The 27,126-nt window shown below is 37.4% G+C and overlaps 1 protein-coding gene across 5 annotated transcripts in view; it reads right to left on the reverse strand.

Annotated features, from left to right (window-relative positions):
* The window catches only part of ESCO1 (establishment of sister chromatid cohesion N-acetyltransferase 1), a 91,471-nt gene that overhangs the window by 10,091 nt on the left and 54,254 nt on the right, over window positions 1–27,126 (reverse strand). For 3 of the 5 annotated variants that reach the window (XM_021096164.1, XM_021096165.1, XM_003127852.4), the window contains 4 exons: window positions 25,837–25,951; window positions 22,292–22,423; window positions 6,193–6,282; window positions 2,090–2,233 (listed from right to left, as the gene is read on the reverse strand). In XM_021096164.1, the coding sequence (XP_020951823.1) occupies window positions 2,090–2,233; window positions 6,193–6,282; window positions 22,292–22,423; window positions 25,837–25,951 (481 nt within the window). Of the gene's footprint in view, window positions 1–2,089; window positions 2,234–6,192; window positions 6,283–6,823; window positions 6,948–22,291; window positions 22,424–25,836; window positions 25,952–27,126 lie in introns of all 5 variants that reach the window. The other 2 variants (XR_002345054.1, XR_002345055.1) reach the window with 1 other exon arrangement.

Here is a 27,126-nt window from a genome sequence, read left to right on the forward strand (position 1 = left end):
TCTGACTAAGAACCATGAGGTTGTGCATTTGAGCCCTGGCCTTGCTCAGTGGGTTAAGGATCCAGCATTGCCATGAGCTGTGGTGTAGGTTGCAGATGTGGCTCAGATTCTCTCGCTGCTGTGGCTGTGGTGTAGGTCAGCAGATGTAGCTCTGATTAGACAACTAGCCTGGGAACCTCCATGTGCTGCATGTGAGGCCCTAAAAAGCAAAAAAAAAAAGAAAAAGAAAAGAAAAGGTGTTGGGGGATAAGGACAATCCTTAAACACACAACACGGTTATTCAGTACACACTGAAAGCACTTTGGCATTTAGGTAAATCAAGTGTGACATTGTTGGTATTTCTTAAAAGTAGGGCAATCGAGACTCAGACATCTGTCAAACGTATAAATGATAAAGCAAAGAATAAATCTGTTGCGACGGAAAGAGAAAAACAACCCACAAGATTTACACTATATAAAGTTAACTCAGTTACGGTATAGCAAGTTTCTATGAGTTCAGTCATTCTATATCAAATTTCTATCTCCCAACTACCTTGTCAGTTATTTATTTAAATCAGTTTTGTTATTACAAATAGCAAAATTCATAAACTGCACAATTTCAGGTTGAAATTTTTTTTTGGGGGGTCTTTTTTTTTTCCTTTTCTAGGGCCGCTCCAGCAGCATATGGAGGTTCCCAGGATGGGGTCGAATCAGGCCTCCAGCCTACACCAGAGCCACAGCAACTCAGGATCCGAGCCGCGTCTGCAACCTACACCACAGCTCATGGCAACGCCGGATCCTTAACCCACTGAGCAAGGCCAGGGAGGTTGAATTTTTTTTAATGTAGCTTAATATACAGAAATTAACTCATGCAGATTTGTTTTCATTTTGTACTTTACTAGAAAAAAATTTTGTGACCAAACATACATTTGTAGGCAACTATTAATAAACTAAAAGATACCAACTAAACAGAAGCCAGATCCAATCATAGTGAATTCATGAGCAAGAACTCAGCTGAAAAAAAAGATGGAATTCACAAGAGGTATGACTCAAAGTTAGCATAACTAGGAAGTCCAGAATCTTCTGTTCTCAAATTAGTCTAACTTGGTTACTGCATAATGGAAATATATCACTTTTACTGTGATTCCATTATTTGGTCTTTGTACAATTTGGCTCTTAAAACGCAAGCCAAGTCCTCATGTAGATAGAGCTCACCCAAAGAAGTGGTGATCTATACTACAGTGGTGAGCAACTTTTCATAAAAGGCCTGGAAATAATATTTTAGGCTCTGCATATGTGGCCTCAACTCAATCTTTGTAATGTACAAGCAGCCAGAGTAAGCAAATGGGCTTACTATATGTTAAGTGTTATTATAAAACTGTATGACTCCCTCAGGCTATTATTTGCCAACCCTTGATTTATTCCAGTGCTGAAAGGACTGAGAGAGACAGACATTAGCAGCCAACGAAGACACGTCCTAAACAAACCTGAATAGTACTTTTCATTTACAGAATTTTTACTGACTTGAGAAACAATCACACGCAAGATGCAACCTCAGTGAAATGAAGAATTAATTGCACACAAAAATTCTTGCATTCATACTCTTTCTTACATAAAATGTTAATAAATTTACCAGGATTAAACGCTGGATCCTTGGAGTTCCCACTGTGGCACAGTGGTTAGCGAATCCGACTAGGAACCATGATGTTGTGGGTTCAATCCCTGGCCTTGCTCAGTGGGTCAAGGATCCAGTGTTGCCATGAGCTGTGGTGTAGGTCGCAGAGGCTGCTCGGATCCTGCATTGCTGTGGCTGTGGCATAGGCTGGCAGCTATAGCTCCAAAGAGACACCTAGCCTGGGAACCTCCGCATGCCGCGGGTACAACTCTAAAAAATAAAAAAAAAACAAACAAAAAAATGCTGGATCCTTAAGCCACTTCGCCACAGGAAAACTCCTGTTATCCCTATAACTCTTTAAACACCAAATTACATATGACCACTCTTCAAAAACCATTTACCGTACAGCAGAAATTGACAGAACACTGTAAATCAACTATAATAATAAAAATAAATAAATAAAATTTGAGTTCAGAGGGGGGGAAAAGTCACTTACCCATTGGATATGTTCTGCTATTAGGCAACCAACTACTTTTTTGTCATTAGAAATAAAGAGAAGTGTTTTCGTTCTGGAATAGCACATCAGTGGAGCCTGCTGGAAACCTAAATCATTATCAACCATCTCTCTAATCTCGTCCACCTGCCAAATAAAGAACAATATTTTTTTAATAATGAAATAATAATTCTTTTTTTGTTTGTTTGTTTGTTTGGTTTTTTTGTTTTTGTTTTTGGTTTTTTTTTTTTTTTGGCCCTGCCTGTGGCCTGCAAAAATTCCTGGGCCAGGGATCAAAGCTGTACCACAGCAGCAACCCAAGCTGCTACAGTGACAATGCCAGATCCTTAACCTGCTGCACCGCAGGGAATTTCCCAAAAGAATTTTATATATGTAAAAATATATTTCAGGACAGTAAGTTGAATATATTATTCCAAGCATGACATCCTCTAAAGAGTGCTTTTGAATGTCCTAATCAGTGACTGTTTTTCAAGCTCTGTGGGCCAATTTGCAAAATGAGGAAGGAATGGAGAGTAATGTAACATCCAGCAGTCTGGGAACAAGAGAAGTGAGAGCTCCTAGAATCCACAATAAGAACAGTAAGGCTTCTCAGTAGAGATTCATGGGTTTGAGAACTGGAGAGATTTCACTGGAATCTTAGCCAGGCAAGTCAAGCCTTAATTAATACTCCCAAGCCTTAAATAGTACTCTCATGGATAAAATGGAAGTGAGCACAGAGGAAAGACATACATGTTTACTCCTTATCAACCATTTACAGATCAGACATCGTGCAAAGCATTTTATGAATATTATCTCATTTAAATTCAATACCTCATAGAGGTTTATAGTTTCTCACTTTGCAATTCAAAGAAATAAAATTCAAAGGTTAAGGAACTTTCTATGTCAGACATTGGACATCTAGAACCAAAAAGCAGGGATTTGAACCCACAGTGCTTCTTCCAGTTCACCTCATAAAATTGTGACCAAGGGCAAACACAGTAAGCTCAAACTTCTGTTTTTTTGTAGGTACTCAAACATTAGTTCCTTCCTCAGTTAAAAAATACATATACAAAAAAAAAAAAATTCTGCAAATGTTTAGTCCAATAAACATTCACTTGTGACACTAATTTTAAAATGCATATAACACCTAAGACGGTTAAGTACTCATACCTCTGACATGTACAATACAATGTAATGATACATCACTTATTCAGTGATGAAAATTCAAGTCCTCCTAATCCTGGAACAATATCCCACAATACAATTCCTGATTCAGTTCCTAAAAGCAAATGACTCATAATTCTTTTTTAACGGCCACACCCTCAGCATATGGATGTTCCAGGGCCATGAACTGAATCCAAGCCACAAATTCGACCTATGCCATAGCTGCAGCCAACAGATCCTTTAACCCGCTGAACCAGGACGGGGATCAAACCCATGCCTCTATAATGACCTGAGCTGCTGCAGTCAGATTCTTAACCCACAGCACCACAGTTGGGAACACCTAACTCACAATTCCTTAGATTTTAATTTTTAACCTATTATGGGTTACTAACCAATAACATACTCAATTTTAGGTTGCTAAGATTTTGCCATGAGAAATTAAAATGAGGAAATTAGGAGTTCCCGTCGTGGCGCAGTGGTTAATGAATCCGACTAGGAACCATGAGGTTGCGGGTTCGGTCCCTGCCCTTGCTCAGTGGGTTAACGATCCAGCGTTGCCGTGAGCTGTGGTGTAGGTTGCAGACGCGGCTCGGATCCTGTGTTGCTGTGGCTCTGGCGTAGGCCGGTGGCTACAGCTCCGATTAGACCCCTAGCCTGGGAACCTCCATATGCCGCGGGAGCGGCCCAAGAAATAGCAAAAAGACAAAAAAAAAAAAAAAAAAATGAGGAAATTAAAATTTACTGAGGAGCCATGGTAAGAAATGTCTAGATGTCACATGCGGTGAAGCAAAGTACCCACTGTGCATTTCCAAATAACAACTGTTGGAATTCCAAAAATTCTATTTAATTTTCATTAATCAATTACTAATCCAAAATTAATTCAATAAGTATTTGTTTTTATGCAAGGATCAATGTTTCAAGTAGAGATAGACGGCATGTTTGTCATTCTAAATGCTACTGTCTATACTGTCAGCAGTGGTAGTACAGGGAGTTATCTGACTATCTGGGATTGTTAATTCATATACATGATGTATCTGAGAAGTTAGAACCACAGGATAAACTTGTACAACTGATCCTTGAACAACACAGGTTTGAATAGGATGGGTCCACTTATACATGGATATTTTTCAACAGTAAACACTACGGTGCTACAGTCATGGTTCAGTCAAGATACAGTGGAACTTAGCACACTGATGGAATGACATATAAATTAACACCCCCCCCCCAAATTGCTGTTCAAAGATCAACTGTAATGTAAGTAGAATGTTAGCTATATTTTCAAATAACATCTTCAAAGTGTTTTTCTTCACCCTCTCTTACAGGTGAAGTATTCCTAAATTTAAAGAGGTCCAACTGTTGGACTTCCCTAGTGGCCTAGTGGTCAGGGATTTGGTGTCACTGCGGTGGTTCAGCTTCAATCCCTGGCCTGGGAACTTCCACATGCCACTACTGTGGCAAAAAAATAAAGAGGTCCAACTATTAACCTAAGAAAATACAATACACTACTTTTCTTGTGTTTCTAGACATGTTGGACACACTCTAGTCTAATTAAGGTTTTCAGATAAATAATTGGACCAATTGCTTTACATACAGTCTGAGGTACTTTTGAAAAAGCATTTGTGAGGAAAATATTTTGGGCATATGATCTGAAAATGTAATTAAGATATTGCTTAAAAATAAGTTTGTCCTAAGGTTTCCTGACTTTTAGGGTACTCTATAAAATGTTCTAGACTTCATTATTTCTCTGGTTCATTTCTCTGAATCCTATACTAGACTAAAACCTGGCTCACACTAGATTAGAGGATTTTAAGTTTTCTACATTATATATATAAATCAGAATATATCTTGCTCTTTATCTTAACATTATGATTACTTTGTGTTTAACTTAAGAATAACTATGATCTACTATTATTAGATCCCTTTCTGCAATAAGCTTTTATTTAGAAATCTGCCCTCAGAATTAAATGACATGTATTAATTTTTTTTTTTTTTTTTGTCTTTTGTCTTTTTTGTTGTTGTTGTTGCTATTTCTTGGGCCGCTCCCGCGGCATATGGAGGTTCCCAGGCTAGGGGTTGAATCGGAGCTGTAGCCGCCAGCCTACGCCAGAGCCACAGCAACGCGGGATCCGAGCAGCGTCTGCAACCTACACCACAGCTCACGGCAACGCCGGATCGTTAACCCACTGAGCAAGGGCAGGGACCGAACCCGCAACCTCATGGTTCCTAGTCGGATTCGTTAACCACTGCGCCACGACAGGAACTCCAACATGTATTAATTTTAATGTTCTAAATAATTATGATTGATTTTTTTTTTTTTTTTTTTTTTTTGGCTGTGCCCACAGTTCTAGGGCTAGGATCAAACCAGAGACACAGGAATAACAACTTGGATCCTTAACCTGATATACCACCAGGGAACTCCTTATTCTGATTCTTTTTTAAGGGCTGCAACTGCAGCATATGGAAGTTTTCAGGCTAGGGGTCGAATCAGAGCTACAGCTGCCGGCCTTCGCCACAGCAAAGCCAGATCCAAGCCAAGTGTGAGACCTACACCACTGTTCACAGCAGCATCCAATCCTTAACCCACTGAGCAAGGCCAGGGATCGAACCCATGTCCTCATGGATACTAGTCGGGTTCGTTACCATTAAGCCACAATGGGAACTCCCTTATTCTGATTCTTGAACTCACTCATGTGGCATTATTCATTACTATGCCTTCAATACCATCACTCAAATTATTGAGAGTATGAGATGGCAATCACTAAAAAGTCACCGCATAGATGCTAGACACATTGCAAAGTTGAAGCTTAATTTTTCAGTTGGGTTGTATTCTTTAAATGCTTGTTTTCAGAACTGTGTTTAAATACGCTCTGTAGCAGTATGTTATCCTCTTAAAAGTAGCTGTAAAATTATCCATTCTTCATGAAATTTCACTGGAAATTTACCTTTTTCAGGGCATACTTTGGGTCTTCAGGAAGAACCATTATTATCCTGCCGTCTGGATATTCAGCCAGTATTCTTTCCTTTTTCCATCCCTAGATTAAAAAAAAATGAATTTTATGTATCACATTTAATACATATTTATATATAATAACAAAAATATATCAATGTTCTAAAAATTGCAAACATGGAAAGGTATGTGCTGATTAAAGTTTAACAAGACATGATAAGTCAGCTAATCTGTTAAGCATACAATAGGTACAATACAAACTAATTTCTCTCTGCTATTCAGAGATCTAATACCACGAAAGCATTTCTAATTTATCATTTCTCATTTTAAACTAATTTTGAAAACCACACACCAAAAGCAAGCCCCTTACAGTCAGTCATTCCCAGAACCTAAAAGATAACTCTCCCAGTTTCTTGATTAAATAAATTAAAATCTTAAATTTCTTTGGAACATGGTTACCTCCACAAACAAACACTCATGGTATTATGTCTAGCATGCCAAAGACCTCCAGGAGGTTTAAAATGAACTGATTCGCATGCAGTAGCCCAATATGTAAGGAATAGTTTTTATTTTTATTGATCACAACTATCAAAGTCACAAGAAGGAGACTATAAAAATATAACTACCTTCTAAGAATCTAATAGGGAAGGAGAGGCTACGTTGTGTGTATCTGAAGTTAAACATACTCAAAAAAAGAGGGGTAATAAACTCTTCTTCAGATCCACACTCGTGGTGATTAATGAGCAGAACCTGCATGAAAAAAAAAACAAAACAAAAGCCACTTAAATCTAGTAAGATGGGACTGAACCAGAGGTTAAAACTAGGAGCTTTGAAGTTATAAAAATAAGTACAGAAGGAATGAGCTTAACTGGTTGTTCCATTTGTCTTACCCAACCAACTTTAAATTAAAAGGCCTTTCAATAAGTAATATGTATTTGTATTAAAGAAAACCAGCATCTTCTTTCTGAGATTTGTCTGAGAGTATTAAAGCTCAATGAAACCAAGAAAAAGGCAACTACATTGTTAAAAATACTATGGCAAGTCTGAAAGGAGGTTTATTTGCTTAATCCATAATTGTCTTTTGGGGAGAGGGCAGGATCTTAGTTGGGCACAAAAGTCTAGTTACAAGCTTGGTATAAATAACAATTTGGATGAAAATATTTAAAATCAGAATTTGTTTAAAAAATAGAGCAACCAAAGGTAAAGTAAAATTCAGATGATTATAATTATGATCAGCAATGTGTTCCCAAGATTTGAAAAGAAAAAAAAAAAGGAGCAGAAACAATAGTCACAGAAGTCATTTTTTTTCAAATTAGAAACTAAATCTGAATCTCATCCAGATCCAAATATAGGTAAACATGTTAAAAAGACATAAAGGATATCACTTCTTTTAAAACAAATTTACACTAATGTTATTTGGGGGGAAAGCTTTAAAAATAAATCTATTCTACATTAAATGAAAATGGAAACTTTTCATTCTACAAATTCAATGAAAGTTACAACTTACAACCAAGTCATACTTCCTGAACTGAATCACCTAAAAATAATCCAATAAGCTATTTTCTTATTGTCTTTAAAAACAATACCGGTCTAATGTCATTATATTACACCATAGGTACTAGACAAATTATTTTTGCTTTTATTGGCTTTAATAGTACAAAACTCTCTTGAAACAAGTTGAGACTTGCATGTTCACGCAGAAGATTTTACAACTGGATTTGATATAATTTTTTTAATGTTTTAAATATGATTTTTTTCATATACATGTATAAGCAGAAACTGCAAAGGACATAGCATTGCTTAGGATTCTAATATTCATGAAGACAGCATACTTAAGTGCAAATTTTAGAGTTCTGGAGTAAAAATTCAGGATTTAAGTCCCTGTTCTTGGTAGTTTCTAGCTATATGGCCTCGGGCAAATCACTGGAACTCTCATTCTCTTTCCTGATTTAGGCTATGGACAAAATAGCTGTAATCACCTAGATCACTTAGTAGTTTAGAAGACTGTATTTAAGATGATTCCTCACACAGAATAGCCATTCAGTAACTCTTAGTAACTTTCATTCTATTTCCTAATGTAATCAAACTAAAATAATGTACTACTTTAAAAAAACACAGTAAAGTTCCCCAAATCAAATACAACAATAAATTCAAATTGTGGACAAAGACGAAGGAATCAAGTTGGCTGATATCTATCAAATAAGATACCAAAGAACTTTTTTTTTTTTTTCGATTTTTAGGGCCACACCCGAGGCATATGGAGGTTCTCAGGCTAGGGGTCGAATCAGAACTATAGCTGCCAGCCACAGCAACACAGGATCCGAGCCACATCTTCAACCTACACCACAGTTCACGGCAATGCTGGATCCTTAAGTCACTGAGCGAGGCCAGGGACCGAACTCGAGTCCATATGGATCTTAGTTGAGTTCTTTAACCACCGAGCCACGAAGGGAACTCCCTGAAGACACTTAAATGCCTCAACTGCAGTTAATGCTTTCCTAGAGTCAATAACCACACAATTCTCCTATCTTTAGAGACTTCAGATGAGATGAAGTCTCTCTGTTGCTTGAAACTGAGGCAGAGGTGGAGGTTCTGGGTAAAGGTAAATACGATTTAGGAGTTCCTGTTGTGGCACAGTGGTTAACAAACCCAACTAGGAACCATGAGGTTGCAGGTTCAATCCCTGGCCTTGCTCAGAGGGTTAAGGATCTGGCAGTGCCATGAACTGTGGTGTACGTTGCAGACACGGCTCGGATCCCGAGTTGCTGTGGCTCTGGCGTAGGCCGGCAGCTACAGCTCCGATTAGACCCCTAGCCTGGGAACCTCCACATGCTGTGGGTGAGGCCTAGAAAAGACCAAAAAAAAAAAAAAAAGGGGGGGGGTAAATACGATTTAGACGAATAACCAATAGCTTTTTTGCAAAGATATAAATTTCAAGGCAGTGCATTTACACCACTCCCTTTAGCTCCACCATATCTCTGCTAACAAGTAATATTTTCCAAAACTTAAATATTGTTAATCACCTATTGGCTGCTGGAAAGCAGAGAGCTTTACTTTCCTAATAGCAATCAATGACTATATTTCCGTCCCTTGCTACTGTAGTTACTCCAAACTTTAGAATCTAAAGAAGGGAATGGGTTCTTCCTCTTTCCCATTTGAAGAAGTTAACAATTGAAAACAAAATTCATTGAGTGGTAGACAAAATGATATATACAACTGTCAAAATTTATTAACCAAACATTCAAGAGCTATGTGTTTAAAATTATATCCCAATTGCAAAAGTTCATACTAATTACTTTCATAAAAGGTTGAATAGAAATATCCATAAAAGAATACCCTGAGAAATAAGACCAACAACCAGCTTTTCCAAAAAATTATCAATGAATATGGCAAGGAGGGAATAAAACATTTAGAGGGGATGTCCCCCTGTGGCACAACAGGATCAGTGGCATCTCTGCAGCACCAGGAAGCAGGTTCAATCCCTAGCCCAAGCACAATTAATTAAAAAGATCTGGTGTTGCTGCAACTGCACCTCCTGCATTGGTCGCAACTGTGGCTTGGATCTGATCCCTGGTCTGGGAACTCCATGTGCTACAAGGCATAGGGGGGGAGGAGAAAGACTTAGAAGGAGAAGCCTTAGATTAAGAGATTTAAGAGCCATACCAACCAATGCAATATATGGACCTTAATTCAAACAGTATAGAAAATTGGAAGGTATTTGGGGAGCCTTCAAACACTGAGGGACTATTTGATATTAAGGAATTAACTGATTTTTTTAAAGGTGTGGCTACATTCTTTAAATCATGTTTATGGTAAAAAAAAAAAAAAGAGTAATCTTTTCAATTTTTAAAAATATACATTTTAGGAGTTCTCTTGTGGCACTAGGGGTTAAGGATCTGGCACTGTCACTGCAGTGGCTTAGGTCACTGCCGTAGCGCAGGTTCAATCCCTGACCCAGAAACTTCTTTCTACATGCTGTGGCCAAAAAAAAAAAAAAACCACCATATTTTAAAATATTTACTAAAGAGTTCCCACTGTGGCGTCATGGGTTAAGACTCTGACCAGAGCAGATTAGGTCAGAGGAGGCATAGTTTGATCCTTGGCAGGGTGCAGTGGGATATAGGATCCAGTGTTGCCATACGTTGTAACTGTGGCTCAGATTCGATCCATGGCCCAGAAACTTCCACATGCCTCGGGTGCAGCCATTAAAACAAATAAACGAACAACAACAAAAAAACTCTACTAAAATGATAATGTGACACCTGGGTTTCACTTTTAAATAATTAGGAGGGTTGGATGAACAAAGATTTTTCATGAATTGTTACTTGTTGAAGCTGAGTGATGAACACATGGGGATTCACTCTTTGTGTGTGTGTTGAGTGGGGCTGGGAGAGTGTGTATTAATTCTCTATTTTGGAGAATTCAAATCACCCATTGTCAAAACTGTGCCAAGGGCCCCAGCCTTGCTCAAATACCACTTATTTAGAAGTGAAAAATAAATGTAAAATGAATCCAATCAGCAGAGCAGTAAGACCTGAAGTTGGAAAAACAGTAACTACAATGGGGGCATAAAGGGGCTTCTGAGATGCTAGTAGTGTTTCTTGCCACATGGGTGTTCATTTTGAGAAAACACACCATTGAGTTGTGCCCTCATTATCTGTGCACTTTACATGTTATATTTCAAGTAAATTTTAAAAATAATTACTAAAGGAATCTGAAAAACACACATTACTTCAATTGTTAAGTCTAACAACTATTATATGTTAAAAAAAATATAATCTATACCATCTCTTTTTAAAATATTAAGTCTTCAGAAACAAAAGTAAAATTAAAATTAGCTCATTTGAAATTTAGTCATGTGCTCTTTCTGACAGTACCCAAGGCAGAAAGCATAAATAAACTGCAGAAAAACTGCATAAGAGAAACAAATTATAGACTCTCGAAATATATATATTTTACTGAAATGGATCCTAAATGTAAACATATATTTATGCATATTTTGGAAGTCAGCAAGGATATACACCAAAACATAAACAGAAGTTACCTGAATGATTATTTTTTTTCTTTTAGCTTACCTATATTTCCTTTTTTTTCTACTTCAATAAATGGTATAATAAAAGTATTAATATACTTTACCCCCAAACAACTGTTTTTTAAATTCACATTTGGATACTTCTTTGCAAAAATAATCTTGTTATTAACAACAAAGATAAAGACGTGTTTTCATGCCCTTTCCAGGTACACCACATTCCCTGAACTGCCACAAGTTCAACCAATCCAGAAGCCCTCTGAACTGTGTGGTGGGTTTTCTGTTTTTTTGAAGTGCATCAGTGGGCCTTAAATGTCCAAAGAAGTGTAGATGCAGAGCACAGGAGGTATGGTAGAGTCTTAGTCCTACTCCAGAAATGAGGGAGAAATGAACACAAATCAGACATTTCCAACTGGCCACACAAGTCTGGGAGAACAGAGGGAAATACAGATTTAGATATTCATAACAAAATAAAATAAAAAATCAACCCCTCAGTCTTGTGCCACCAAAGGATTTGATATAGGGAATTCATTCACCATCCCAGATCCCACCCTCCCCTGTCAGCATCAGAATGAAAGCTGAGCACACACACTACAGGCATATGGAGGGAACATTCACCTGCCTCCCCACCAAGAATGGACTTGGGCGGGGAGGGGAGGGGGTGAGTTGGATGCCAAATCCCCCTAAAGCATCAATCCTACACAGGAGAGTTTTTAATGCGGTTTATGAAAATCAACAGCTCAATGAGCAATGATTCTCCCTAACCCCATCCCTGTCTGATCCACAGACAAGATTTCCCAGCACTCCTGCTGGAATCTCCTCTCACTAGCAGCTCTGCTCCATCTGGATTCCTGGCTTCATCACTAAGACTGACCTTCCACAGAGTTCCCCCAAAGCCCCTCTACAGCCTTTACCACCTCCATCCCTGCCCCCAACAAGAGGCTATCACCATCCACAAAATCACTTTCCTTCTCCACTGAGAGCCAGCTCCAGAGTGGAAGGCGGCATGGCCACTCATCCGGGACTATGCTCCTTAAAGCCTTTCTATGGAGCAAATGGCCAAGGGTGTCCTGGGTTTTTTGGCGGCATGATTAATTAAATCACTGGCCACTGGTAACAGAGCTCAACCTCCAGCCCCTCTCACCTCCCCAGAATCAGGGTATGAGAATTCAAAAAGTTTCAACCCTCTGTAGTTGGCTCTCCTGGCAAATGGTCCCCATCATTAGGTATGTCCCGTAGGCCATCTCAGTAATATAACATAAGATACATTCTCCCCACTGCTTAGGAAATTCCAAAAGTTTTGGGAGCTGTGAGCCAGAAACCAAGGATGAAGATCAAATTGTATTTTTTTTATAAATCACAAGCACTAAAGATGATTATCTGAGAGAACGTATGTTTAAAAGTGAAGGGGGTCAATTTATTTCTGAGCTAAATATAATTGAACACACATTTTGTTGAAATTCAAATAAAACAGTAAAAACCTAGACTATTATTCACGAATCCTAGTGTCAATTCCATCACTTACTAGCTATGTGATTTCAGACAAAATATCCTTCCTTCTGCTGTTTCCTCATTTATATATTAATTATAACTACTTAGTGATTTGTGAAAAGAACTAAGAGGAGTTTTATATAGGTAAAATGTTTAGTGGAATTCCTGGTACATAGAAAGACCATAATTAAAGTCATTTATTACATTTATTATTTTTTCCTCCTAGATATAAAATAATTCGTATCAATTTATTTATCTCAAAAAAGTTTCTCTGGGAAGTTAAAAACATCTTTTTTTGGCTGCACTGGCATATGGAAGTTCCTGGGCCAGGGATCAAATCCAAGCCATAGATGTGATCTGTGCCACAGCTGCAACACCAGATTCTTAACCCACTACACTGGACAAAGGATTGAACCCTTGCAGCCACAGCCACAATGCCAGATCCCTGACCAGCTGCACCGCAGGCAGGAACTCCCATGAAGTTATCTTACATGTTGATTCACCTCAGCTTGAGGCATGAATGATACAATGTCTGTTAAAGCATAATAAAGCATAATGCTATCTGAAGTTAACCTTCAAATCTGTTAACTATATTACCCCTAGAGTATTTCAAGATACATACCTTCACACTTTAAACGACTTAACCACTAAAAAGCAAACCAGCTTGCTTAACTTTTCATAGTTTGAAAGATAGTATTTATTCAGAGAAACATGGCACAGTGGTTTTTTAACTCATTAAGTGAGTGAGGAATCAAACAACACATGAGAGTTTAACTTTCATTTTTGAAAAATATGACTCAATTCTAAAGATGATATAGACTTTTCATTTTAGGTATGCTATGACTGCAGGATTTCCTCCAGGGTACTTTTCCTGTTCTCTGAAATATTTAAACTGAAGAGAAGCTAGAACCCCTAAAAATTTCTACTTCTCCAGTGAAGCTATTTGTTTTGGTATATCTTATACCCTACCACAAGTTTTCTTTGCTCTAAGGATGAAGCTAAGTTTTAGGATAACTAGGCTGCCAAGGCCTACAGTAAGATTTACTATCAATATAGACCATTAAGCTCCAAAAGGACCAAGATTTGGTTTGACACACACTATATCCCAAGCTCACAGCACTGAAAATTAAGTATACAACAAATATTTCTGAAAGGCTAGGGTGTACTTGAAGGACAAGACTATTTATGAAACCAAGAGCTTAATGTCTCTGTGTCTTAGTTTTGTAACCCATAAAAAAAAGAAAGAAAACTACTTCACTAAGTTACAGTGAATTAAATAAGGTGACACTTAACACTTAAAACACTTAATTACAGCTGACAGTATTTGGAAGGTAGAGAGGGGGAGAACGAAATCATCAAGGAGACCAACGTTGGAGTCCCTTCGTGGCTCCATGGTTAATGAACCTGACTAGGCTCCATGAGGATGTGGGTTCAATCCCTGGCCTCGCTCAGTGGGTTAAGGATCTGGTGTTGCTGCGAGCTGTGGTGGAGGTCCAGACTCTCGGCCTGAATCCTTCACTGCTATGGCTGTGGTGTAGCCCGGCAGGTGCAACTCCAATTCAACCCCTAGCCTGGGAACCTCCATATGCCGCATCTGAGGTCCTAAAAAGCACCCCCACCAAAAAAAAAGGAGACCGATGTCATTTATAAATGTTAAAATTAAAGATAAATGACAAAACATAAAAATATAGCTAATAAAAACTGGGAAAAGAAAATTTTACTAAAAACATCTATATATAGCTTGAGATATAGTTAAGCTATACATACGAAGCTTGATTTAAGCTGTGTTGGAAACACTGTAAAAGACAAAAGTGCTTAAACAGTGGAGAAGGAGACTGGAAATAGAGTAAGGAAAAAGGAAGCTTTTCTCATTCTACACCTTACAATACTGGAAGTTTCTACTTCCAGGTACACACACTGCTTTTTTTTACTTACTTACTTACTTACTTACTTACTTATTTATTTATTTTTGTCTTTTCTAGGGCTGCACCCACGGCATCCATATGTTCCCAGGCTAGGGGTCTAATCGGAGCTGTAACTGCCAGCCTATGCCACAGCCACAGCAACTCCGGATCCAAGCCGCATCTGCAACCTATACCACAGCTCACAGCAATGCCGGATCCTTGACCAAATGAGTGAGGCCAGGGATTCATTAACCACTGAGCCATGATGGGAACTCCAGAAGTACAATTTTTATAATTACTTTGGAAGGAAGTCAATGGTTTACAGAGTAATCTGTTTTCAATAATTATGTTCCATTCCTATAACACCCTGACATGTATGTACATTTTTTTAAATTATAATTTTCACCATTCCCTGAGAAAAACCTAAGTTCTAAGAAATAGTTTTCAAAAGAGGTGCTTAATATGTTCTGAATAGCAAAACATTTTCATGGGAAAAATGGTAGATTCTTAAAACTATTTGGAGTTTTAATAGCTTCTGATCAAGAAAAACAAAATCTAAAAAAAAGAAAAGTGATGAAATCTAGTTTATTAAAGTACCCCAATGTGAAATTAAGGGAAAGAGTCTACGGCTTAGCAATTAGATATTTTAATACATGGCAGTAACGTTTTTCTTTCTTTCTTTTGGCTTTTTAGGGCCATACTCACAACATACAGAAATTCCCAGGATAGGGGTCGAATCGGAGCTGTAGCCATCAGCCTACTCCACAGACACAGCAATGCCAGATTGAGCCACATCTGCAACCTATATCACAGCTCACAACGCCAGATCCTTATCCCACTGAGGACAGGGATCTAATCCGAGTTCTCATGGATGCTAGTCAGGTTGTTAACCACTGAGCCAAGATGGGAAGTTGGAGGTAGTAACTTTCTTAAATGATATCCACTTAACTTGCTGGAAAGACCAACATTTACTTTTCCCTGAGTAAAAGAAACTAGTAGCTGGAGCACACTGACTGACTCTTCAACCAGTAAACAACTACTGTGCTATCCCACAACTGAGTGACATGACTACTAATACTCATTTGTTTATTCTAAACTTATTTATGCAAATTTATTATTAACACCTGCCAAGTGGGACCAGGAGGTATAGAGAGATTTGCATCCCTGTGGCATTTAGATTCTAAATGTCTGCTGGAGAGAGGTGCCTGATCCCAACATTAAGACATTAAAAACCCTAATGTGGAGTTCCCTGGTGGTCTAGAAGCCTAAGAATCTAACAATGTCATTGCTGTGACTCAAGTCACTGCTTTAGCAGGGTTCAATCCCCGGCCCAAAAACTTTCACATGCCACAAGCTCAGCCAAAATAAAATAAGATAAAACTAAAATTTAAACCCAACTTAATTTCTCATTAAATCTAAGAGATCAGCCCACCCCTAACCATAGCTGCCTGACAGAACAAAGAGAAAGTCCTTGGGAGGAGGGCTGGGAATTATCTACTTTAGTCTCCAGTGTTCTTTTATATACAATATCCAATAAAAATTTACAAGGCAAGACAGAGATTCAAAATTGTCAACAGGTCAATTCTTCAACTTGATCTATAGATTCAACGCAATCCCCATGAAAATCCCAGCAAGCTCTTTTGTGGATACTGACACTGATTCTAAAGCGTACATCGATAGGCAAAAAAGCCAGAATAGCCAACACAATATTGAAAAAGAACAAAGTTAGGGAACTAACACTTGGACATCAAGCCCGTTGGGGCTCAGTGGTTAACGAACCCGACTAGGAACCATGAGGTTGTGGGTTCAATCCCTGGACTCACTCAGTGGGTTAGGGATCCAGCATTGCCATGAGCTGTGGTGTAGGTCACAGATGCAACTCGGATCCCATGTTGCTGTTGCCGTGGCTGTGGCATAGGCTGGCAGCTGCAGCTCCGATTGACACCTACCCTGGGAACCTCCATATGCTGCAGGCATGGCCCTAAAAAGACCAAAAAAACAAAAAAAAACAAAAAAAAAAAAAAAAAAAAAGACTTACTATAAACCTAGAATAATCAAGACAGTGTGATATTGGTAAAAGAAGAAAAAAAGAGACAATAGAACAGAATAGAAAGCCCAGAGATAGACCCACATATTCAACTGATCTTTGATAAAAGAACAACAGCAATACAATGGAAAAAAGACTATCTTTTCAACAAATGGTGCTAGAACAACTAATTGCCCACATGCCAAAAAAAAAAAAAAAAAAAAAAAAAAAATTTAGACACAGACCTCAGCCTTTCACGAAAATTAACTGAAAATAGACCATAGACCTAAATGTAAAAAGCAATGCTATAAAAACTCCCAGAGGAAAACAAAGGAAAAAATCCAGATGACCTTGGGTATGGGAATGACTCTTTAGATACAACCAAAAGCACAATCCATGAAAGAAAGAACTGCTAAGATGGACTTCATTAAAGTTTAAAACTTCTGCTATGCAAAAGACACTATCAAAAAAGGTAAAGACAAACCTTAGGTGGGAGATATTTATAAACACTTAACTGATAAAGAGCTGTTATCCGAAATATACAAAGAATTCTTAAAACTCAAAAAAAAAGAAAACAACCTGTTAAAAAACAGACCAAAGGAGTTCTCATTGTGGCTAAGCAGTTAATGAGCCCAACTAGCATCGTTGAGGACATAGGTTCCATCCCTGGCCTTGCTCAGGGGGCTGAGGATCCAGCATTGCCATAAGCTGTGGTGTACGTCGAATACGCGACTTGGATCCCATGTTGCTGTGGCTGTGGCATAGGCCGGTGGCTACAGCTCTGATTGGATGGACCCCTAGCCTGGGAACCTCCATATGCCTTGGATGAGGCCCTAAAAAGACCAAAAAAAAAAAAAAAAAAAAAAAAACAGACCAAGGACTGGAACAGATGCCTCACCAAAGATACACAGATGGCAAATAAACATATGAAAAGATGCTCCCTATCCTGTCACCAGGGAAATTAAATTAAAACAGTAAGATAAAAATGCACAACTATTAGAATGGCCAAACTTCAGAACAATGACAACACCAAATGCTGGCAAGAATTTGAAGGAAATATCATTCATTGTTGATGGGAATGCAAAATGGTACAGCCACTTTGGAAAACAGTTTGGCAGTTTCTTACAAAACTAGACATACTCCTATCACACAATCCAGCATCCACGATTTTTTTCAAGCATTTGAAAAGTATGTCCACACAAAAACTTGCACATGGGGATTTACAGCAGCTTGGAGGCAACCAAGATGTTCTTGGGTAGCTGAATAGGTAAATAAACTATGATACGTCAGGATAATGAAATATTATTCATCACTAAAAAGAAATGGGCTGGAGTTCCCATCATGGCTCAGTGGTTAACGAATCCAACTAGGAACCAGGAGGTTGCAGGTTCGACCCCTAGCCTGGGAACTCCCATGTGCCACAAGTGCGGCTCTAAAAAGACACACCAAATAAAATAAAAGCTTCAAGTAATTAAAAAAAATTTAAAAAAAAAGAAATGGGCTATTGTGAAAAGATATAGAATAACTTTAAATGCATATTACTAAATGAAATAAGTTAGTGTGAAAAGGCTACAATGATTTCAACTATGTAACAGTCTGGAAAAGGCAAAACTTTGGAAACAGTTAAAAAGATCAATGGTTGCCAGGGGTTGGGGCTACAGGAATGCAAGGATGAAGAGTGGAGAACAAAGAACTTTTAGAGCAGTTAAGCCATTCTGTATGACAATAGTGGATACAGGTCATTATTTTCAAAGCCCATAGAATGCACAACACCAAGAATGATCCCTAATATGAACTCTGGGTGATAATGATGTGTCAATGTACATTCATCAAATGTACCCTCTGCCGTGGAATGTTAAAGCATAAGTGGTGGCAGGGGTACACAGGAATTCCCTATACTTTTGGCTCAATTTCACTATGAACCTACACTGCCCTAAAATAAAGTCTATTTTTAAAAAAACCTTAACATGACCATAGTCAGAAATAGGAAATTACGATCCAAGATCAAGAGGGAAAAAGTCAATATAAGCAGGCCCAGTGTGACCCAAATGTCTGAATTAGCAGAAAAGAACTTTAAAATTGCTATTATAAGTACGCTAAAAATTTTAAAGGACAAGATAAACAAAATGTGAGAGAATCTGAGGAGAGAAACTGAAACTCTAAGATGTAAATTCTGTGATAGAAGGATCAGAAGCATTATTTTCATATAAAGAAAGCTGTATCTTAAAATTAGAAGAAAAACCACTGGTATAATGATCTATAATAACCTCTTACATCTTAGTAAGAAAAAGAATTAAATTGCTTTAAATATTTTTCTAAATGAAGAACAAACCATTTAAGCACCTAAATTCAGTCAGATATATAGCTCAATCTGTAACCTAGTTAATAAACCTCTAATTGCCACGATGATATCAAATTTGGGCTCCTTTACATATTCTGAAGTAATTACTATTAATTTTGTCTAACTTGCACAACACAATGTGTTCCATGTACCCAAAAGATATTTACACTATTAATTCCCAGTCATTTAAAACCAGCAAATATTAGAGTTGCCAGAGCTCAGAGAAATCTTCTGGTCTAATCTCATTTTATATATTTAGTTAACTGTCTTCCAAATCTATTTATTTATTGTCTTCCAAATCCCTTCCTTCCTTCCTTTCCTTCTTTCTTGTCTTTTTAGGGCTGCACCAGCAGCATATGGAGGTTCCCAAGCTAGGGGTTCCAATCAGAGCTGCAGCTGCCAGCCTACACCACAGCCATGCCAGATCTGAGCCGAGTCTGCAACCTACACCACAGCTCATGGCAACACTGGATCCTTAACCCACCCAACAAGGCCATGGATCGAACCATCCTCACGAACCATCCTCACGATATTAGTCAGTTCATTATCCACTGAGCCACAACGGGAACTTCTAATCTCATTTTTAAATGAAAAAACTGAGAAAACCACTTTTGTTCTGTGGCTTCAAATCAAAATCTGTTCTTTAACTCAATATATTTGTTGAGCCCTACTACTCATTGGCAGGCAGTCTATGTCCATTTTCAAAAATCAAAGCTTAACTCTTCTCACACATGAAACCCCTCTTCTGATCACTGCTCTACTAAAGTAATTATCACTTCTAAACTGCAAAGTTAATTTATTCCTCTTCTGCTTTACTAAAAGCTCAAAATACAGCTGGGGCTGAACAGGTTCCTTGCTTGACAATGTGGCTCAATAGTCTTGAGGGAGTTTCTCCTGCTTTCTCTTCACACCTTTAGGAAAAAAGTATCTTAGTTCATGAAGGGAAAATGAAGGTACTAAACCAGAATCCAGACTCCAGATGAAGCCTTAAGAGGCTCCTTCCTAAAGAGTTTCTAATAAGTCAGATAAAATACATTTCTTCAAATGGTGCCAATGAGGCTGATGGAGTACAACGAAGGGGCAGAGAAAGAGGGCATAGTACCATCATTCTCTCCCCTATCCCAAACCAGAGGATAAGGAAAAGAAAAATATTTCAGTCAATGAAAAATAAGCTCTGAGGGCATCAATTTTGACCATGACTATATAATTATATATTATTTTAATCTTTTGAAAAGAAGACGTCAGCCATTTTTACCTGTCATATATTATTACCATATTTAAGGGAAATTTTTACCTAAAGAAAAATTATTTAGCTTATTTTCTAGAGAATGTTTAACATAAAGTAAAACTCACTTTAATTTATTCTAAGTAGAATAAAACTTTATTTCTATTCCCTGAACACTGCTCATTTAAAGCAATTACAGCCAGAGCACCAAATGACTTCTCTGCTATGTGCGTCTCTCCAAGAAACATACACAACAGATAAAACTGGCGTTTAAAAAAATTTAGATGTTTTGTCAAACACATAAGAGTGCATAATGCAAAAAGCACAATATTAAGTTCCAATAAATGTTTCACATTACAACCCAAAATCCAGGGCTATGATCACAGCAGAACAGCTTTAACAAAGGTTATGTTTTTATTCTCTCTCCATACACTAGAAAAGAATGCTACAGTGTTTTAGAGGAGTTTCTATTTAAAATCTCTATATAATATTTACATTTGAAGAGAGCAAAAGATAAGAATATTAACCTTGATGTTAACAAAGGATGGCCAACTGCTAAACTCAATTCCTTCTCTTGAGCTTATTTCAAAAGTAAATAAAATAACCCATAGCTCTGTCCCATCAAGGAGGGTGGGGGTGAAGGGCTGAGGCAAGAATCAATCTTCCCTAAGTTGCTATATTGCTTTACAATTTTGCAAGAGCCAAAATTTGTTGAGAAGGTGATGACTGCACCTTGTTCCATAATCTCTTTTCCTTTTGGTACTGTGGAAGAGCAAAGTACATTACTTCCTGGTTGATCTCTTTATAGTTTGTCTCAGAAATTAAAAACTTCCCTTAAAATGAAGAATTAAGCCTTTTAAACCTAATCTTTTCATAATTTTAGGAAAGTGGTCACAAGAATCAAATAATGTAAATTGAGGAGAACACAAACTAACTTCTATCAGAATCATGTATGTAAACAAATAGTTTTGCCCCAGAAGTTGTCTATAATTTAGCTACCTGATATTTTTCAAGTTGAAAGAATATTAATATAGTCAAAGTGGAAAAGTACAAATTTCAAATAACAAATCAGTATCTAGCTATAAATTTTCTATGACCACACACCTTCAGGAGGGTTTATGTGTAGAAAAGCAGATAAAATAAGGAATATAAAGGATCACCATAGAAGGGAAGCAAAAAAAGAAAACCACACCTATCTTGGGAAGAAGTAACTGAATAAACAAAAACATGAGTATGAACTCTTCAACTAAAGGTAAGGATACAAATTTAAAGCCAATAAGAATCTTTAACATTTGGTGCCTATATGAAATGAATTGGTGATCTCAGTTCAGATATCCTGGAGGTCTTATTAATGTGAGTGTACAGTACTGAAGGTAACATGTAAAAATAAAAATAAATTCCATTTCAGAAATGGGTAAATGGCAGTTATATTAAATTAATATTTGGACAAGACATTTGAAATGATTCTAAATTATTTAAAATTTTGCTACTTCCAGAAACAAATATTAAATAACCCGTTATGATTCAAATGTACATACATGAAAATATATACACTAAAATAGTTTTGCTTTTGTGGGATTTTTTTTAAGTATACTACAGATTTTGAGGTTTTAACAGTTAAGAATTTTTCTCTTAAGTTCATTTAAAAAACTCACATGTTAGAAAAAATAAAGGAAATTAAAAACTATCTATTTGGTATAACATGTAATACTACCGATCCCCAAATAAAAAGTTGTGCCAAGCTATAGTGAATATTAAACAGGCTTATCAACAGTTAATAATTATTAAAATCAAAGATAATTTTTTAAATACCCAAGTTGAAAAGCATTACTTGTTAAAGAGGTACAGTGACACTTTAAAAATAAAACTTATATTAAAAAATCCCACAACATACACCAGCCAGAATACATTTGCTGGTTTTTATGTTTGGCTTTGTTTCAAAGTAAGCCTGTATATATACTACAAGGGCTTTGTATAAATTACTATTTCCTAAAATCAAAATTTTAATGACATTTAAATCTAGCAATTCATCTCTATTTATATGATTCTGAATTTTAGAAGTCACGAATTCCACTTACCACATATTTGACAGCACTTATAAACTGGTTGTGGAAAAGCAGATGCTGTGTTTCATCTTCTGGATTTGAAGCTGTATAAAGCATGCCACAAACATTACAAGAAACTGCTCCAAATCTTTTTTGTCCTGCATCCTATTATAAAAAACAAACAAGTTTTTTTCCTCCTAAAAGAATTAATTCCAGAACATCAGCCTCTAACACTATAATGTACACATAAATTGACAAGTGTTTAAAATAAATAATACTCAATGCTGATAACAAAAACAGGTTAATCTTTGAAATCTATGTGTAATTAATTTTATTAAGAATGTTTTCATTTTAGTAATCACTCACGCCACAGCATTTAATAATTAAAAGGAAATGATAAATATCCTTAATACTACAATCTTAGTTCTAAAGTCTCAAATAGCAAACACTATAATTAAGAACTAGCATGTACTATATATCTGCAACAATACTGCTAAAGTTTAGAAGTAGTAATGTTTCACAGACTTCTTAGTGTCTTAAAAATCTTTTCTCTAATGGTTTTGCTCCAATTATATTAAAGGATATTTGGATATCATCAGAAACTCCTGAGAAAAAGTAAAATTAAATATTTTCTACTTTCTCTACATCAAGTAAGTATGAAAGACTGATTATAATCACCATTACTCCAGTAACCAATCAGCAGAATTACTTTTATTTTGCAAAACTGAAACTTTATACTCATTAAACAACAGTTCCCCAATCCCCCTCCCCCCCCAGCTTCTGAAAACTACCATTCTATTCTATCTCTAGAAATTTCACTACTCTAGGTATCTTATATAAGTAGAATCATAAGAGTATTTGTCTTTTTATGACTGACTTCTTTCACTTAGCATCATGTCCTCAAGACTCAACCACATTATACCATGTATCAGAATCCCCTTCTTTTTAAGACTGCATAAAATTATACTGTATACATACACGCCACATTTTGTTCAGCCATTCGTCCAATTATGAACACTTTAGCTGCTTCCATCTTTTGGCTATTGTGAACAACGAACAAAGGTGTACAAATATCTCTTCAAGCAAGCAGTTTTCACAGTAATGAGTGAGCATTTACCGCAGTTTCCTCACTGGTAATGGAAAACCAGTCATACCTAACTCATACTTCTTTTTATAAGGCTTTACTTAGTTAATATGAGAGGAGCAAATAGAACCATGTATTAAAAAATATTAGATGCTATCAAGATCATTAACATCATCAACTCTTGACCAACACTATCCAATAGAAGTGTGATCCACAAAAGCATTTATTTATTTATTTGTTTATTGGCCATGCCCACAGCATGGAAGTTCCCAGATTAGGGATCAAAACCATGCCACAGCAATAACCAGAGCCACAGCAGTGACAATGTTGGCTCCTTATATTGTTGTGCCACCAGGGAACTCCCACAAAAGTAACTTTAAATGTAGTAGTAGCCATGTTAAAGAATTTAAAAGCAGGCGTTCCCATTGTGGCACCGCGGAAACGAATCCGACTAGGAACCATGAGATTGCAGTTTGATCCCTGGCCTCACAGGGATCAAAGGGGTTAAGGATCTGGTGTTGCCATGAGCTGTGGTATAGGTCGCAGATGTGGCTTGGATCTGGTATTGTTGTGGCTGTGGCACAGGTTGGCAGCAACAGCTCCTATTAGACCCCTAGCCTGGGAACTTCCATATGCCGAGAGTGCGGCCCTAAAAAGACAAAAGCCCAAAAAAAAAAAAAAAAAAAAAAAAAGGTTAAACATTGGTGAAATATTTTACATCCTTTTTTGTACTAATCTTTGAAATGCAATACAGGAGTTCCCATTGTGGCATAGCAGGTTAAGAACCTGACATAGTGTCCAAGAGGATGCAGGTTCAATCCTTGGCCTTACTCAGAAGGTTAAGGATCCTGTGTTGCCATGGTTGTGGCATAGGCCTCAGCTGTAGCTCCAATTTGACCCCTAGCCTGGGGAACTTTCATATGCCACAGGTATAGCCATTTAAAAAAAAAAAAAAAAAAATGAAATGTAGCATATACATTTACACTTAGAGCATACCTCAATTCTGACAAGCCACATTTCAAGTGCTCAACAGTAACACAGAGCTAACATACTGGACAATGCAGCTCTAGATTCTACTTGTCTAATTCTTTTTTTCACTATTACACTGATTTGACAAGGGAAACATTATTAAATTCAATGAAACAACTTTTTCCCATACTATCTTCCTCAAAGATTTCTAGACAATTCTTACAAAATTATTCTTCCATATTAAAGTTAGAATAAATCATCTATACAAAAAAATCCAATTATGTCAACTGGAACTACATTAAATGATACTATTACTTTGGATTCCTTCAGTTTTTATTACTGAGCTCCTTTTTTTTTTTTTAATGGCTGCACCCATGCCATATGGAAGTTCCCAGGACAGGAACTGAACCAGCACCTCTGTAGCAACCTGACTGCCCCAGTCAGATTCTTGGCCCACTATACCAGAGGAGGAACTCCTCAATAGAGATTTTTAATCAGTCAAAATATCTCCCTCTCCTTCCCATCTTGCTACCAAATAGTAGAGTACTTATATACTATTTCAAATTAACTGATGGTTTATCTTCATATAAAATATAGTTCCAGGAGTTCCTGTCGTGGTGTAGTGGTTAGCAAATCCAACTAGGAACCATGAGGTTGGGGGTTCGATCCCTGGCCTTGCTCAGCGGCTTAGGGATCTGGCGTTGCCGTGAGCTGTGGCGTTGCCTCGGCTCCAATTCCGAGTTGCTGTGGCTCCGGCATAGGCCGGTGGCTTCAGTTTCAATTAGACCCCTAGCCTGGGAATCTCCATATGCCGAGGGTGCGGCTCTAGAAAAGGCAAAAACAAAAAACAAAACACCATATATATATATACATATATATGTATATATATATATAAAATAATGTTCACTAAAATATAGATATTTAAAATCACTTTATTAAGCTCCATGTTACTTTAAAATTTAAACCAACTACTAAAAGATGGTAGTGATCAAATAATACATTTCAGAAAGTAAGAGGAGTTCCCATTGTGGCGCAGCAGAAACAAATCTGACTAGGAACCGTAAGGTTGCAGGCTGGATCCCTGACCTGGCTCAGTGGGTTAAGGATCCGGCATTGCCGTGAGCTGTGGTGTAGGTTGCAGACATGGCTCGGATCTGGCTTTGCTGTGGCTGTGCTGTGGGCCAGCAGTTCCAGTTCAACCCCTAGCCTGGGAACCTCCATATGCTGTGAGTGCGGGCCTCAGAAAGATGAGAGACCAAAAAAAAAAAAAAAAAGTAGGAAATGTGAAATAAACTGTCAATCTGTTGTAAATAAAACTGCAAGTGTGGAAATTTAAATTTTTACTATTTGCTACAGAATGGAATCATGGGGGGTCGGTGGCTGTGATATCAAGATTTCCATAATGAAGACTTGTAGTGACCAAAAGGCTCTTTAGGAAAAAAAAAAAAAATGAATGTATTCTTTAACAACATTCATAAATAAGATGCTTATAATATTTCACCAAAAAGGTCAGTTGTACACTTACGATGATCAACTGTTTTTCATCAGCTTTCTCTGCTTCTTTTAGTTTCAAGTCTCTAGGAATTCTTATCTCCAAATGGGAATTACACTTAGGCCAAGAATGATTTGGCGGTGTCCCCCTTAAAAAACCAACCAAACAACAAACAAAAACTATTAAATTTTATAGATCCATATCATTTCAAATCACTGGTAGAAAAAAATAACTTACTTTCTCTATAATACTGACGAAGTTCAATTCCAGGGGGGATAACCTTTTAAAAACCAAAGAGAGGGAGTTCCCACCATGGTGCAGCAGAAACAAATTCAACAAGGAACCATGAGGTTTCGGGTTTGATCCCTGGTCTCGCTCAGTGGGTTAAGGATCCGGTGTTGCCTTGAGCTGTGGTGTAGGTCAAAGAAGCGGCTCGGATCCTGCGTGGCTCTGACGTAGGCCCATAGCAACAGCTCTGCTTAGACCACTAAGACCACTAGCCTGGGAATCTCCATATGCCTCAGGCGCGGCCCTAAAAGGACAAAAGACAATAAATTAAATAAATTAAATAAATACCAAAGGGGGAAACCCAAAGAATTAACTAATTTTTGACAAACAAAAACTGCAATACTTGCTAGAGTATAAGCTTTAAGTTTCAGTTTTAGCAATTTAAATCACTATAGTTTGTCCCAAATGCTGTTTTCAGTAATCAGTAAAGCAAAACAAGTCATATTTAATTTAATTCTGAAATTAAAGACAAAGAGAAAGCTTTTAATCTACTGAAAACACTTTTACATGTTGCTAATAACCGTATCATCAGGGTTTTGGGGAAAAGAGCATTCTCACACACTGATGATGCAGGGAGTATAAAAAGACACAACCAGGAGTTCCCATCGTGGCTCAGTGGTTAATGAATCCAACTAAGAACCATGAGGTTGTGGGTTCGATCCCTGGCCTTTCTCAGTGGGTTAAGGATCTGGCGTTGCCATGAGCTATGGTGTAGGTTGCAGATGCAGCTTGGATCTGGAGTTGCTGTGGCTCTGGCGTAGGCCGGCAGCTACAGCTCTGATTCAACCCCTAGCTTGGGAACCTCCATATGCCACAGGAGAGCGGCCCTAGAAATGGCAAAAAGACAAAAAAAAAAAATAAAAAATAAATAAAGAGACGCAACCAATTTGCAGGAATATTTGGTGATAGAGTTTAGGTATCATAGCTATTAATTTATCCTAGATATAGTCACATAAGTGGACAAATATGTGTTTATTGCAGTATATTTTTTTGATAGAAATAAATCAAAACAACCAAAATCTCTATAAAGTAGAG

Source organism: Sus scrofa, chromosome 6 (assembly GCF_000003025.6).
Source record: "Sus scrofa isolate TJ Tabasco breed Duroc chromosome 6, Sscrofa11.1, whole genome shotgun sequence".
NCBI classification, from domain to species: Eukaryota; Metazoa; Chordata; class Mammalia; order Artiodactyla; family Suidae; genus Sus; species Sus scrofa.